We start from the raw sequence: 17704 nt of genomic DNA on the forward strand, positions 1-17704 counted from the left end.
TTATTATTATTTCAATGGTTACTAAAATAGTTCCTACATTAGTATTTTACCTTTGAAAGAGTAACTAAAGTTAAATGTTTGGTAGTAAATATTGACCAAGCAAACCATGTGGTGTCTGAAATCAACGCTATAATTATGAACACTAAAACTATTAGCTTCTATTTTCTCCCACTCTTCTTAGCACCTCCTCATTACTTTATCGGTTGATCCATCTTATCTTCATCATTCCTCGGTAGCACCACATTTCGAATGCTTCCATTTATCACTTCTTTTCTGCTACCGACGTCCAAGGATCGCTTCCATAGAGAAAAATGCTTCCTATGTAGCCGCTGGCAAATTATATCCTCACTTCTATGCTTTCATTCTCGGTGGTATGTAAAAATGTATCTTTATGCAGAATTCCCGCTTCGCCTTCGGAACTATATTGAGTATTTATTTCTTATTTGTCCATCGTTGGTAATTACCAATTCGGCTTCCTGGGCGAAAAAACTCCATTATTTCATCAAGCTTTTGCTTTTCTAATTTTCATGTTTATCCTAGTATCTCTTTGGCTACGTATTAATATCTTATTCTAATTAATTTTCAGCTGCCTAGCCATCGTCCTTCTCAAATTGATCAGTCTTCTTCATGTCATTATCTTTCTCGGCTATGATTACTATATTTTCAGTGTATCGCAGTATAGTATTTCTTTCTCCGCGGATATTGACACCCAAAGCCTTGCTCTTATATTTCAATGGTGGAATCCGCGATGTATGTATATTAAAAATTACGGGGGAAGTGCGAACCGATGTCTCATTCTTGCTTATGGACAGATGGGTCAACATTTTATCACAGCTGCTTTGTTTTATCGAGATTGGAGTATTTTTTACAAATAATAGAGTACATAGGATGCGGAGGATTTTCCGAAATGAAGAGTTTGACAGGGGATAGAGATAGTCGCAGGACTGTCGCCAACCAATCCTTCGGGATTGAAAACGATATAGTCGCCTGACCAACAAAAGATCTAATAATTATATAGAAATAAAAATTCTTTGGAAATACACATGTTTATTCCAGCATTATTGTATCGAGCGTATAATCGAATCGATCGAAGAGAGGCACGATTGCTGGGGTTGTATCCGTGAGCGAGTCACGGGTTTTGCACGCAATGATAGCGAGACACCCCCTTGGTCGTTTGTTCACGCACGCGCGTGACTTTGCCACGCAGTCGATTTCCCGTGACGAGGTGAAAGGGTTTGGCTGGAGAGGGTGAAAGGTGTTTTCGCACAACAGCATCCATTCAAACGGACCGGAGGGGAAATTTTTTCCTTGCTTGAACTTTTAAAAAACCAAATAATAAAAGCTTTTATAAATAAAATTCGGTGTTCGTCATGAAATTCAGGGGAAATCGTTCGCACTGATATATTAAGTGAAAAGGGTACATTTTTCGCAGTTCAAAATTTGCTAGATAATGATGGTATTTTATTTATATGTTATTTATCCTCAATTCTCCGATAGCAATAAGTTTAGAGCATTAATATCTTATCTTTGAATCCCGCGTAATACTAAATTATGTTTTGCGGTTAATGCTACGTTGTTACTATAGTAGAACAAGTTCTTTTATTAATTACTTATTCTTTTTATTCATAAAAAGCCCTGACTCATGAATAGGGGACTAATGATTCGCCTTTGGCTCAAAGTTAGGTCGTTTAACGTAACATAGACTCACCCTACGAATCTATTTTTTAGTGAATGATCTTCATGGATACTTAGATGTACATAGTGGAGAAACATGGATAACAGTTGGTAAAAAAACGAAATTCTTTTCTTTTGTAGTGAAACCACGAACAAAAATTATTTTTAAGACAGTTATTTGGACAGACAGGGCTGTGTATTATAAACTTCCTCTGAAAAATCTTGCCCAGCATCAGGATTTGACCCGTGACCCTCTGGACAGATAGCCAATTCTCGTCATCGCATCAACCCGGCTACTTCAACACTGTTTTTTCCACGATAGACCCCACGCAGCCCTTGTGTTTCCCGGAGCCAAACGGGGGAGCGGAGCTCTTCCAAGTCATTATTTTATTTCTTAAGTATTTTATATTTATACATTGGTTCGATGAATATCTCTGCAAATGGACGCAAGTTTATGTGGCGCTTTTATTGCAAAAATTATAAAAATGAATGTACCTGGCGAGACCTAGCCAACTAGTCAGAAATAGCGATTGCAGGGCAATATTTGCTGTTCTGTTTTTATTTATATATCTGAAATCGATGCAAATAGGCGCAAGGCCATGTGGAACTGTAAAAAAAACCAAATAAGATAGCTTTCGAGAAGTACCCTTAACGGAGGAGAAGCGCCTGCTTGATAACCGTTATTTTATTCCTTACTCTTCTATCGGATGGAAGAAATAGTAGCTAACGCTCAAAAACCCAGCTAATTCCGCTATTTGTCGAGAGGTCTATCTTTTTTTATTTGTTCAATGACGGCACAGCATGACCTTGCGTCTATTTACATTGATTTTTCCTTTAATAAATAAATAAAGGAACAAAAGTTAAGATCGCCTTGAAAGAGCAAACCCATACTCCTTCCTTTTTAATCCTTCGCCCGGAGAAACAAAAACGCAGAGCAATGCGCGGGAACTCCCCCACCCCACCATCCGATCCAGTGACCCAGTTTCGCTGTGAATGGAGGTCAGATGTGATTTCGCGTCGTGGAGTGAGAGAGAGAGAGAGAGAGCACGTGGGTAATCGGTGGGGTGAGGTGAGAAGGGGAGGGGAACCCAAAGGTGTTAGCGGGGGGAGTGGGGTTGCTAGGGTTACGCGACGGCGGGATCTATTAGCAGGTAGGGTGGCGACAACGCGATCCAAAGCAAGCAAATACTTCCGCAACTTTGTTCATTAATTGACGGTATGACTTGTCAAAGCATTTAAAAAATATAAATCATGTACTTAAGAATAACTTAAGGATCGAAACGCGTCTTCCAGATAGCAGTAAACTTGTCGTAAAGCGCCATCTCTTCCTGTTAACTCAAAAACTTTCAACGAATGATACTGAAAAAATGTCTTGCCATCATAGACACATTAAAACATTTTATTAGGTTTTTGTCTGAGTGTCATGTATATTTTAGCAGTAGACATCAGTGTTTTATATGCCTTGTCAAGTCATACCGGAAATTTGAGAATAAAAATGCAAATTTCCGAATGCAATTTCATTTTCAATTCAAAAATTCATTCATAATTAAGGAACTAAATGTTTGCCCTCACATTCGTCAACTACTGAGGCTAAACATAAAACTTACAACCACTAACGGTACAAACCATAATTTCTACTTTTTTAGTGATAAAACCATGCAATCGATTAAACTAGAGCTTTTATAGAAATGTATGCCAAAATTTATAAATATCGCCGTCTATTGAGAAAATGAAAAACTAATTTTCCATGTAGAAATTTGGTTAAGTCATTCGAGAAAAACGGAACTAAATTTCAAATGTCCGATTATTGAATATTGTATTTTCCTTAGGATCAAGCTGGTGTGCAAAATTTCAAGCCGATCCGACTAAAAATGGGAATTTGATTCAAAGTCATTCACAAGGTTCCACCGATGTAGCAGACAAAGAGACGAAGCAAGTTAAGAAATATCGTGTAAAAAAGACACGAGGAGTTGGAGGTCCTCTCAAGTTAAAAGAGCCCCCCTCCCGGTATCCCCGATACACCTTCCCCTACTCTCCCCCCACCCCTCTCCTCCCTCCTTCCCCCTCCTGCTCCCTCACACCACTCAGTGGGTCACAACTGCCCCTCCCCTCCACCGTCGAATGCATCAGTCGAACGGAACACTAGCCGACGTGTAGAACACTTCTCCTCACTTCCATTCTATCGCCCGACTCGACTGAACACCATCAGTCCTCCCGCCCCATTGTAGTGCGCGGGATACGGCCCTCGCGGACCAATTCGACCCGACACTCAGGTGCACAACCGCTTGGTTCCCCTCCAGTCGCTTTTGCTCCGAGCGCGCTTTCGCCCTAGAACCTAGAGCGGTGACCTGGACGATCGAACTATTTTAGTACCGCGCTAGATACATCTCCTGGGAAGGTTCTATCCGCAGTTGTTCTTCGAGTTCAAGTGGCTGATGGTATCGGCTTTGAAGAAGTTATACATCCGAGGTGATAAGAATAAAAGAGCAAAGTGAAATATTTACGAGTGCTTCATCTTTCCTCGCTTCGTCTCATTGAAATACAAATGGATCTCCGTTCACAGGTAACATCTCTCAAAGGTTCTCTTAATATCCGTAGTGTTTTCAGAGTTAAAATAACTCTCCGAAGGTGGATGGCCACACGGCCTCACTATGTATCTCTATAAGATCCTCGAGATCTCCGAGACGGCGTCGCACACGTAACATAACGGTGTGCTGATTCCCAGAAAGCGGTGGACGGACTTTTGCAGTGCTATTGAACTGGACTTGTTGCGTGGAGGGCGGATTAAAAAAACCTGTTTGTACTATGAAAACATTGAGGTGAAGTATTTTCGTTTGACTGATTTTGGTTCCCCTCTTCGACGGTAGATGGCTCCTCGACCATTGGTATTTTCTGAAAGGTACTCTTCATACTAGTGGAGTGATTTGACTGTGACGTACAATAGCTACCAGAAAGTTGTGAAATATTTCCAGGTGGGCTACTTGACTGGGCTTGTCAAGTAGTGGGTGACTAAAGGATCTGACGGTACATTAAAAACGATATTTTGGAATGAATATATATGATAGCCATTGCTCTTAAAGTGTCTCCTTGAGCCATCCGTTCAGTTCTGAAAAGTTTTGGTGCTCAGAAGGACTCCGACTCTGGGTGTGGAGGGTGCATTGGGAACCAAAGAGTGCGTGGTTCTCTTGATCGGCTCATCTCGTTGGTGCGGTCGGGTGCTTGGTGCCCGTCGCGTGGATGGTTCCCGATTGGCCCTGGGAGCCCCTGTACGCGTCGGACCCCGTCAACTGTCGCCTCCCGCCGCTGGTGCGTCCGAAAGCCCCGGCCCGCAAGGAGGAGGGCCCCAAAGGGTCCGAGGGCCCACCGGCGGAGGGCCCCAGCGCCAAGAAGATGGCCAGGACCCACGGGGAGAGCGTGGTGCTGAGGAGGGTGGAGGGGGTGATGTGGCCAGCCACGCACCTCACCACCACGACCACCACATCCACAGCATCTTTCCTACCGCCAGTCATCGAGTGAGTACCCAACCCCCTCTCATGCAATACGGGGGGAGATATTTAAAATGTCATTATTCCCTCGTACTATTAAGGATAGCAACGGTGTCTAGATTAATACAATCAATGGCGTCACTCGCGTGGACGAATAATTGCATGTTTTTATTTTTATATTGTGCTAACCTCACATTGACTTACTAGCAATTGTCAATTTTTGTCTTTGCATGACTGTGCACGTATTTTAATAAGGCGTTTCATTTTTACGTAGATGTTCTTGTTGGGATCTTTTTGTATGCTAGTGATCGATCACCCCCTGCCAAACACGTTAGAGGTGGCTGGCAGGGTATTATGTAGATTTAGATGCTTTTCTCTTGTACATGTTTACTATGCTCGCGTGGCTACCCGTCGACATTCTATGGGGATTGAAAAAAAGACGGGGCATGTTAAAGTAAACAAGAAAATCCCTTATCATCAGTTAATATCATCGACATGTACATGTATGGCGTCACATGTCAACACAGGGTCAAATGCACGGAAATAATATTCCCCATCAACGGTTACCTTTCAAAGACACTGTTATTGGAAATAGAAAAATATTAATTTTTACCTTACAAGCACAAATATGTACAACATAATGATCGTAGAAGCTATTTAGGTGGAAAAATAAGAAAATTCGTTTTTTTCATTCACTTAACTGTGAAAATTACCAACCACAATCTCAATTATATGTGATTTTAAAAAAGGCGTATAGAAACGTCTGCACAACCCCCTTATTATCTTCCAGGGACATTGTGTTTTATCAAAAATTGGCACACCCCCTAACCCCCATAACTCCCTTTACCCACTGCGGCGGATTTCAAAGCTACTCATCCACTCACCATAACACCCCTCTAAAAATGTAATAAAGTCGGGCGAAATATGATGGAACTCCTTCATGATATTCACGTTAACTGCCTAGAGGAATCTTTCACATGGACCGGGAATCGAACCACGGGCCACTGCCCAGACCACTACGCTATCCAGTTTTTTTAATTTTTTTCCCCTGGAGATTTCCGCCAAAGGTCCGTGGTTCGATTCCCGGTCCAAGGGACTTTTTCTCTAGGAAATTGATGTGAATGTCACCGCCGTACACGCGGCAGGAATTAAATAAACTACTGCATCGTGACACTTAAGAAAGGGAAGGCAATGGCAGATTTTGCATTTTTTATGATGGGCATATTTCTCTCAATGATCATTTTAACGTTCACGCAATATTCGTATTTTTCCATCTTTTATTTGACCTATTTAATTTCGTGAGTTGATATTCTATCGCTTCGTCCTATGTTCCTAGGCCGTCTTTGTTGTTGGCTGTGAAATCGCCATCAACATTACCCTCCCCCTCTTCACTCCCCTCCCCCGTTGTCACACAAGGGGATCCATGCAGTGCCTCTGGTCACAGCAAAATGAGCACTGCCTCAGAATAGCATTGATCGAAACATTACTTCCATTGCATCGTCCTATTCTTGCTCTTTTTGAGCTCTCTCTCTCCAATTCATCTCCATTCCTTAAGGCGGAAGGGGGTCACTTAGTAATTTTCTACTCGGCCAGTGGCGGATACAGATGGGGGGCGCAGGAGGCTCCCCCCTCCCTTTGTGGGCCCGCCCGTATTGCCAAAAATTACAGAACCACAATCATAACTTTTTATATCATAAGATATTTTTTGTTGAGAATTGTCAAAGAATTGTCTTGTTGGTGTGTGTAATAAATTTAATTAAAAATTTCTTAAACTCTGCATGTGACTTGATTATTTTATATTAGAATAAAAGTAAAAGTAACTCAAGATATCTTTTGCGCCCCCCCCCCCTCGAGTTTTTTCTGTATCCGCTTCTGTACTCGGTTCATTTCATACTAGAACCCTACCTGAGGAGTGATAGCTCTTATGACGAAAAAAGGATTCCTAGATAAACTCGTTCAAAGACTTATCTCTACAGTGTCTCTCTTAATTACAGACCTGGAAGTACAGTGCAGTTTCAGTAGTCTGAGTGTCAAGTAGATGACCACTTTGTCCTTGTTAATTATTCTATCCTCATATGCGTCACGGCGACATATTATTGCACCGACTTTATTCTTCTCTTTCTTCCGTCATTTATAAGTCTTCTTGCTTCTTGTACTCTCTTGGTCTCTCCAAAATAGTCTTGGTCTTGCTAGAAGTCTTCTACGATTGAGCATACCATTCAAAACCTGTGTTATCATTTTGTTGTATTACTATCTCAATATGTGGCCCAGCCATAGAAGTATTATGGGGAGAATCCGTTGATATCAACTGGGAGTAGAAATCATTCTCATGAAAAGAACGAATACTTTTAGTTTCACTGGTATGATATATTTTTCCCTTTTGTGGAGATTTCATGACGATGACGTGACGATCTGATTGAATTTAACTCGTAGGTAAATTGATGAATAATAAGATCTCGTTAGTAAGACCAAATATTTGAAAACGTTTACTTTTCATTGTTTTAATCATATCCAGCGCACCATATATATCTCACAGTTCTCTATTCTTCCATACTCTCCAAACTCCGCCTTCATATAGAGATCCAATATTTTCCTTAGTACTTGGTTATCAAAGGTTTTGAGCCTTTTTTCTGACTTTGCTGATGACCACACTTCGAAGCCATAGAGAGGTATAGCATAGTCTTATAGATCCTAATTTTGTTTTTCTCACTAAGTAATTTACTGCTAACAGCTTGTTTAGGGCTCCCGTAGAATTCATTTTATTCTCTATTACTGCTAAATGTTGTTACCTCTAAGTAAATTAGGTCGTTAGTTGATTTAAATCCTTAATACAAAACTTTTAACGGCGTTTCTTCATTCACCGCTTCTCCACACATTTTCATAGTTGCCATTCCTTTTAGCATTTATTCATTTCATTATCTTCGACCTGAAACTAATTCGAAACCGGAGATTCAACCCGTTAAACCTACTGTGAGTAACGTGCCTTTTAACGTTGTCGCGTCCGTAGCTCATGGTGAGTTGCATTCGCCTTCTTTTCCTTCGTTTTCTCCTTGACGGCGGCAGCGGTGACTAATTTATGCGGATTCCTATGCCTCTGCTTCGAGTGAGTTTCAACCTGGGAATTCCGAGGACAATGCAAGTGGCTTGACGTTCCTCTTCTTTCTTGAAATAGAAATGTTGTCATAACTACGTAGTGATGATACATTTTAATGTTTGCTTAGACTTTGTAAACTTAATTTTCATTTTGGGCACTATATGTTTCTGTGTTTCATGCGTCCATGTTTTGTTTTTGCTTTTGCACACCTGCATTTGGGTGAAAGTGTAAAAAGAAGAAAAAGAAGAAAAAAAGTGTAAAAGAAAAAGAAAAGTAAAAGAAAAAAAAGAAAGTGTAAAAAGAAAGTTTAAAAAGAAGAGAAAAAAAATGATGCAGCAAAGACCAAATTAAAATTTGAGATTTGGGATTGTTTGTTAATGAGTGAGTCGGCAACGCTAAAGCGAGGTGACAGTCTCAAAGGGTGTTCAATGCCAAGTCTTTGTTTATAAATATTTCATGCAATATTTTGCATCATGAGGATTTAAAATTATTTTTGTTATTAATATTATAACTTGCAGTATGCGTCCACATATTCGGCATAAATAGGTTAACTGTTGCTCTTATAGCTTATTAAGTTGAGCAGTAGCATGGTGGTGCATTTTAAATATCGTCGACGAATAAAACCGTCGGCTGTGGCGTTGGCACAGGCACTTCACATTGGAAGGTGGAACACGTCTTGGACGTGACTGGCGTGGCACGACTCAGACTCCACCCCGATCGACACTACGCCACCCGACCCGCCCCCTCCCTTGCCGTGACTCAACTACCACATCGCGTTATGTAGTGGTATGTAGCAATTATAATGAAAACAATTTTTTTAACCGTAGACGATCATTAAAGGCAATAAAGGGTATATCGAGTATTTTGGTGACATGGCGACTTCTTTTCGTTTTCGTGTTGATTAAGTGAGAGATTTAGTTAATCCACGGTAAAAATCTATCAATTTAAAAACAAATTTGTAGAATTTTCAAATATTAAGAATTATATGCATTGATTAATACTTCCTTACAGCAAATGAGAAACAGAAAAGGTTTTAGATGCTTGGAGAACTATCTGCCGTGGTCACCACTGATGCATTTTAAAATAGATTACTTATGAAGTTAAGTTTAAGTTTCTTAAGTTAAGATTACTTTAGATTACTTAAGTTGTGAAGTTCGCATTTTCAATTAAAATGATTATAAAGTAGCATGGAAAACTGCGCATCAGTTAAAAAATTAGTTTCTTTTCTCATAAAGGATTTTTGAACTTGATAGTTGTCTGCATGCTATTTTTCTTCATTTTTAGCATTTTTCTTGAAAAGTGTCAGAATATTTACTTATCCGAAAGATTTGCCGTAAATTTGATAAAAAAATCAACCTTTATAGTGTCAAAGCTTTTCACATCATTAATCGTATTTATTTCAATCTTGTTGTTTATAAACAATGGTAACTCAGTTAATTAAATGGATTTTATTGATGCTGCTTACACATTAAACTTTCAAAGAATTAAACTGTAATATTCGATTAAAGTTTTTCTTTCCTAATCGGAAACTTTAAATAACTCGGTGAACCAGTCACTCCATCCCACATTCATTTCATTCAACCTTCTAATTTCTAAAAGGTTGCAACATTCATTTATACAGAGAATTGCGAGGCATCATTCAAAAGTTGCTTTAATATCTACTAGAGACTTTAACTCTCGCTTTGGAACTAACGCGAAAACTTAAATTTCTAGTCTGAAAATTTATGTTTTCGGGGCTGATTTAAGTCACTCCGTGCCACACGCCTTGGACTTGGCTGTCGTGGCGTTGCGGAACGGCACGCTTTAGTTCTCACCCTCTCGAAACACCCCCATTGGACACCCGCCCCCTTGGCCCCCTATGAGCGTGACTCAGTACTACTAGGGGGGGAGCACCAGACATTGGCACCAAAGGGGCGATCGTTGCACTGCCCCCCAACCCCCTTCCGCCCCACACCCTGCCTTCTGCACCCCCTGCCTTCTGCACCCTCCCCCTCATCCTCTCGTGTCGCTGACCTCTGGCCGCTGCAAACCACCCTCCCATCGCCGACTCAAGACTCCGAGCCAGACGGGGTGGCGATGGGGTGAAACGCCGTGCCACTACCACTGTTCTCTTCATTTATAACCAATGAATTACTTTGGCCCTCTTAAGTGCCACCGCACTTTGGTGATGTAAGCAAAAATTTCAAACGTTAAATTTTAGAATTTTGTTGCACTTTATAAATAAAACCAATATGAAGTACATTAAATATCAATGTAATACTTTTAAATTTACTAAAAATGAATTATTTAGAAGTCAATGATTTATTTAGAATACATTGGATTAGGGCTAAAAAATGCGTTCATTTATAATGAATTTAAATCCGATCAACGCAAGGGCCGATATATCGGCTCGTGGCACTTTTCGCCCGTGTGGCAAAAGTCGATATATCGGCCCGTGGCACTAAGAGGGGTAAACACTCACTCCATTCTAATGCCATCCTGCCCAATGTAACTCCCGAAGTAAATAAGAGAGATAAGATATGAATCCAGGTTTCTCGGAAAATTTCTGTTCTTGCAGTACAATATTGAAAACGTTTTTTTATTCTTATGGCTAGGGATTGATTTGACAAGCAATTTAAACATCCATAAAATCTTTTGTCATAATCATTTCTATTTCATGGTTATATGCAATAAATTTGATATTTTTTGTACCAATGAACTTTTAGTGCGTTAACTCTCCTTGATGTTCCCATATTTTTGTTTGTGTGTGTTGCCATAGTATTTATCGGGTGGGAACCTCATCAAAAGTGTGCACTTGTGTGGTGCCTAATTTCATTCTATTACAGCTGATGCTTATTGTATGCTATGAATTATTATGTAAATGAATGACGAAAAGTCATAAATTACTATTATAATTATTGTATTATGTACTTACTCATCGAAAGAATCCTTGAGTGATTTCATTTTATAGTTTTGAACATTCTTAATGAATAAAACGATGATTATGCTACACTCATTATTTTTACTAACCGATTCGGGATTCGGTAACCCAGTAGCACATTAACGACCCCAAATCAGACGGAATTAGAGGACACTTTCTCTTGAAACGCCGTCTATCTCACAGTTTTATTGCATCTGTCATCTGTAAGCAATTGTAATTCTTTACTCATCCGTCGCATAAGTTTTGGCCTATATTTCATATTAGATTTTTAAAACATTCACGATTACTCAAACACTACTTTTTGATGAAAGTAACTCCTTCAGGTGTCAATTGGTGGAAATATTATATATTGAATTTGGTGATACTTAGTGAGTTCTGCAGATTTTTATTCAACACCAACCGCGGTTTCAATGACTGAACCGCATAGTAGGATAGATCAAGAAGGATAATTTGTTACCTTAGAATTTGTTACATGGGTACATCATATTTGCGACTTCATATTTGGATGAATCCTCCAATACTTACAGTAAGTGGATTCAATATAATAATGGACTTTATAAAGCATTAGCATCATGTTTCTGGGAACCACCAAAAGAGACCTCTATTAGTCAATATGTACAACATACCCTCCTATTCTGATCCTTTCTATGTTGCCGTGAAGTTGGAATTCATTACATTTCGAAGCGTTGACAAAGAATGATTTTTAATCATCCAAAGCGATGACCCACACTCGATATTTTGAAGGGATGTGCGGATAAAATCTGTGGAATGTACAAATCGTTATCAAATTCAATACTGCATAGTGAGACTCCGCACTAAATTAATGCCAAACTCTCCCAGGTTCCGGCAGCAGTGCCATTTTTCTATTTCATGGAAGAGTAAGAGAAAATACTCTAGAAAACAATGGCCTAGAGTTGTCTCAACCCGATACTACCTTGTAACAGTTAAGTGTGGAGTACATCATGGGAATTAAATCCTTCCATAAAGGGCGTCAAAAAAAACCTTTTTAAAACACATTTTTCCTGAGTTTTGATAATTAGAAGGACTTGGATAAAAATAATACAATCTCATAAGGTCCGCTATTCAAGTAAATGCAAATTTAATTCTCAAAATTGTATTTTAGATAACCTATGTCATAGAAATAACGAATTTTTATTCGTCCGACAACGTTTTTTTTTCGGATCGGAGTCGGAAAATGGATATTTTTACCATTATGAGTTTTTTCATTGTTTTGAGTGTGTTTTGCTCCAATTAAGTCACATAATCAGGCATATTTTTCTCTGAAACATAATTTAGCATTATTTTTCACGTGAGCTCATCATTTTTAGGATATTTTGTAACCCTAATTTAATCAAAAGCTATTATTATCTATCTTATCGTTATCAAATTCTACACTGCATAGTGAGACTCTGCACTAAATTAATGCCAAACTCTCCCAGGTTCCGGTAGCAGTGCCATTTTTCTATTGCAGAGTAAGAGAAAATACTTGATAAACCCGATTCTATCTTGTAACAGCTAAGTGTGGAGTTCATCATGGGCATATTCCTTCCGTCTGGCTTTATCATTATAAATTTTTACTCTATTTATAGTAGTTAATGGCTAAAGAGTTCAAAGAAAAGCTTGTAAATTTCGAATCGTCGAAACAAGGTTCGGTAAAAATATCACGGCGAAGTGCGGAGTCTGTCATCCTTTAATTTTTGGTATTCACGGCAAAGTCCAAGACGGGAGAAACGAGTGGAGATGGTCGCGATGTGATGCTATTCTGTGTAGAGAGAGGGGCGAATGTGGGCTTTATACATTATGATGTATAGTTAGTATTGGGTTTTGGTTGGGTTGGGTTGGTGCTTTTTGAATCGTCCAAGTGGATACCCTCTAGGCGGTGCCATAAAACTTTCGGTTTTAGTTTTTCGTTTCTTTTCAATCCGTGGGTGGAAGCAAATTTGTGTGTTAATGACTCTTCCTCTTAACCTGACGCAGAATATATTTAAACGGAGTTATTTGGAGGCTACTTACGGCATGGGCCCACGTTTGGTGATGGATTAGGGTTTAGGACAACTTTGTCTTAAGACAGGGCCCTATTCAGCTGTCCCGTCTTCTTCCAAAAGTTTTCAAGAGACTTTCTTCTCTTCTTATTCTTATTAAATCGTCCGCATTACTCAAAATGCGTAATCGTTGTGAATAAATATTGCGGTGAAATAGGGAAACTTTGGCCGTGCCAAGATGTCCCATTCCCTTGGCATACGCCCGCCGAGCTAAACTTTGTGTCGAGGCTCGATCGATTCTTTTTAAATAGTTTATTCCAAACTTCAAAATCATTATGGTCCACTTATTTCAACGGGTTGAACACGTTGCTAGGTTATCGGTTGGAGTTCACCAATTCACGGCGATGGAAGGAGGTGTGGTTGAGTCATTTGAGGGAGACAGTTGAGGCACGTGGCCTATCTCCATGTCCTCCCTCTTGATCAGTGTTGTGTCACAGACCGATCACTCGCTTCAAACTTGTGCAATCATCTTGAAAATTTCCGGGTGCACAAAGTGGGTCAGCATTAATCTTATGGTAAAAGTTGAAAAATGTACCTCAAAACTTTATGAGGAATTGTCGCAAATTTTAAATAGAAACTAGAAATAATAATGAGAAACATAAATGTTTAAAAACGTCTACTCTACTTTCTACTGTGATACATTCAAAATAATGCATGATAATTATAAATGTATTCGGAATTTCAGTTTTAATAGCCAGTTCTTTACTCATATTCCTTTTCTTAAGTTCTTGAGGTATTGGTCAATATTAAATAAACCTTGCCTGGTCCTTTTTCGCTTTAAATACAAGTTTTCGATTTCTTTTCCATGCTTCAGCATCCCATAGGCACACTATTAGTGAAGTTAAAGGAACAAATCAAAGAAATTTTTGTTCAATTAATAATGTTAATTCTGAGCCTATGCTCTCTATAAACTTAATAAAATAGCGCTAAAAATTTATCAAGCTAGCGTTTTTTTTAAATATAGCCCAATTCCTCACGAACTTTGTGAAAGTTATGTACCTTTTGGATATAAACTAGAGTAAAAATCATAAATTTAAATCTCAACTTAATCGCTATAAACAGTAACTGAAGTAATATTGTAGCCATGTGTTGACGTATGTAGCGTAAATTATATTATACAGCTTTCATATTACGTGTTTCTTTGACGAGAGGTGAGGGCTCCAATTTCTCTCTGTCTATATAATCGTCCTCCAATTGCGCCATCGCCCACTCCAGTCCACCAATCAGCAAACATGCTTCGTCGCCGCCTCTCCCTGCCTCGGCCAATGCTTCTTTGCATCCATCTTTCCACTTTCATCTACGTTTACCTAATTACTGGGGGGGGGAGGAGGCGGGTGATAGTTGACGAAGCAGCTTTTGGGTGCGTTCAAGCCTTTGTTCAAACATCATCCATTCAATATCCTCTGGACACTAACGCCTTACAAACTTCCCACATAACTCACATACATTTCTTCAATACTTCCGAGGCTTGGGACCTCTATCAAGATTATTCATCAATATGAGGGTCGTACAATTAGTCCTTAGAATCTCCGAAAAATTGTTCTCATAGTATCAAAAATGTATGTTAACCAGAAAGCAGCCCTCGTGACTAGTCAGCTGTTTAAGTTTCAGCTATATCCATCCCATACTTTCCTCGCTGTTATCGATTGTAGTGAAAAACTTTCATTTGTTTGTAAAGATGGATAAAAGGGAGTTTCGTGCGGTGATCAAACACTTATTTTTGAAAGGGTTTAACACAAATGGCAATCAAAGCTGAGTTGAGTAAGTTCATGTCACATTTACTTTTGTTTTTGCAATTATTAATATTGGATTAGTGAATTTCAACTAGGCCGTGCGTCCAAAAAAAATTAAAATCGTTCCGGATGCGCTGTTTAAGTGTCTATCCCCAAAATAGTTGGCAAAATCCAAGACATGATTTTCAGTGATAGACGGATCAAGGTGCGCGATATAGTTAAGGTCACAGCCATATCGCAATGTCCAATGGCTTTAATTTTGCAAGAACATTTATTTGGGTGTGAAAAAATCTCGGCCTTGATATTTTTTTCATACCCAAATGTTCTTGCAAAATTCTTCTTCTTGCAGAGTTCTTGCAACTGAGAAAAAGATCGCTGCCGTGTTTTCTCACGGTGGAGAATAAATTCATTAATTTGGTTATCTCAGAAACTGTTTTGGCGCTTTTCCTTTGCAATTATGTTGATTTTCCGCATCGATACAAAATATTTTATGAAATATGGTTTCGTCACTACATACAGAGACAAAATAACAGGTTAAAATTAGAAATTTTAGGATTGAACGGGCTCCAAAGCAGTCAAAGATGGTGAAATGGATCGGTCTGATCATGCCAGCGATATTTTGGGATGTGTACGGAACAATCTACATCGATTACTTTGATAAGGGAAAAACGATAACAGGAGAGTGTTATATATCGTTATTGGACCTCTTAATAGTAGAAATCAAGAGAAGTGTCCTTATTTGAAACAGAAAATGTTCTTTCTTCAACATGACAATGCACGGTTGTCACAATTTCAACAGTCAGACCAACTTTTTATTACCTCAAAACTTAAAAAAATGGCTTCATGGACAAAGGTTTACGTCTAAAGAGGAGATCATCAACCAAACTAATGCATATTTTAAGGATATCCCGAAATTTTCATTTTTGAAGGGCTTAAAATGTTTCGAAAAATACTAACAAAAATGTATAGAGCTGAAAGGAAACTAGAATGAAAAACATTTAAAAAAACAATATAATTTGTTTTTATAGCTTTTTTCTGAAGACTTATTGAACGGCCCTCGTACTAAAAATTTACAAGTAAAATTACGGCTTTTGCATCCATGTGCCAATCATCATTTATCTAGTGTGTGATCCAGGGCAAGGGCGTTTGTGATCATCCTACGCTACCATTTAATTCCCCCGCTTAGAGTCGTAGTTTTCGGGGCAGTCAAGTTAAACAAATGAAGTCAGATGAAAAGATATTCGCATACACTCTCTCAACTCTGGAGCTCAAATGAAAAATGTGGAAGGCAGATGACAATGAATGAAATATTTGGAAGATAATTATTTTCCATTTATATTGCTGGTGGATTTTGGGAGTACTCAATGAAATATCATTATTTTAAGCACAGTAAGGTTAAAGATAATGCTTCACATAAATCTTCTAGTTTTTCAAATTAAAATTCAATCTATTATCGTATCCAAAAATATGTGAGCTTCTTTTTTCACTCCTCCGTTTGATGAATTGGGCGGAATACTGAAAAAAACTTCATTAACTCTGGACTTCTTGATGTAAATTAATTTCTTTCCTTTAGTTTTACCTATTACTTCCTATATTAAAAATCTATTTCCTTGATGAAACTAGGATGTTCGCTGGCGAGGACTAAAATCATTACTCGAGTCCATGGAATTCTATAGCAGTAGACACGAGCTCCTCTCCGTGATAATGATTTTTTCGCAAAATCGTAGTGAAACTAGGCTTCCGAGGGGTTTTGAGGTCAGCCAGGGTTTTAAGGGCGACATTCTGTGCCCTGAGTGATTTTCTTTCTTAACTCCGTGCTATAAACGAGTGAGAAAATCCTATCTCAGTCGCCGAAATAGGTTTTGCCGTGAACTGCCAGCTCTAAGTAGCGCATTAGAAAAGTAATTAAAGCAGATCCAAAGTTTAATTTCTTAAATTAAGGAAAAGAAGAGATTCGTAATTTTTTTCATTTATCCGCAAGTTACTGTAGGCGTTTGGTAATAACCTTATGTCACAGAATGACGGCCTTATAATAGGTTTTTCGACTATGTCCTGTGTTACCAACAGTCAAAGTGATGATTTATTATCGAAAAGTTCACTAAATGTGTTTCTGATTGTAAACAATTATGCTAATTAAGGTTTATGTTTCACATATTATACAAATACCCATTTTACGTACCGTTTTTTTTAAATTGTCAACGATATGAAACTATATTTTTTTAAGTTGAAGTGACTCGTCGAGATAATAATGTGGTGGTTTCCCCTTGCCTTCCACATTGCAGTACTACAGCCGTTAAAGTATATTTTACCACGCCTGAAGGGAAATGAGTGATGGTGATCTTCACTCATATGAAGCAGAGCTGGTGCCCTCTCCCCTGGGTGATGTGAGGCATAATTGTTGGCGGCCTCGCGTCAACAAGTCACGGCATCTTCACAGGTTTAATGTATCATTTAGAGAAGCAATTCATGAGATGCTGCATATGGTGTATGTTTTTCTATGGAAGCGAGGCTTGGGCGTTGATAGCAGCGGAGAAGTCAAGAGTGGAAGCATTCGAAATGCGGTGCTATCGAAGAATGATAAAAATAAAATGGACCGACCGTGTAAGTAATAAAGAAGTACTAACAAGAGTGGGAGAAAAGAGAAATCTCCTAAAAACCTTAAGCAGAAGAAGGGACAACTTAGTTCTCCACATAATCAGTCATGATGGCCTGAAAAAAACCATCGTAGAGGAACAGATGGAAGGGAAGAAGGGCAA

The 17704-nt window shown here is 38.9% G+C and overlaps 1 protein-coding gene across 1 annotated transcript in view; it reads left to right on the forward strand.

Annotated features, from left to right (window-relative positions):
• The first annotated feature begins 3800 nt into the window (after nucleotides 1–3800).
• Nucleotides 3801–17704, forward strand: part of LOC124169521 (katanin p60 ATPase-containing subunit A1-like) — a 97296-nt gene continuing 83392 nt past the window's right edge. The window contains exon 1 of the mRNA XM_046548153.1: nucleotides 3801–5186. Within this exon, the coding sequence (XP_046404109.1) occupies nucleotides 4912–5186 (275 nt within the window). The 5' untranslated portion in view covers nucleotides 3801–4911. The remainder of the gene's footprint in view (nucleotides 5187–17704) is intronic.

This window comes from Ischnura elegans, chromosome 12, assembly GCF_921293095.1.
Source record: "Ischnura elegans chromosome 12, ioIscEleg1.1, whole genome shotgun sequence".
NCBI lineage: Eukaryota > Metazoa > Arthropoda > Insecta > Odonata > Coenagrionidae > Ischnura > Ischnura elegans.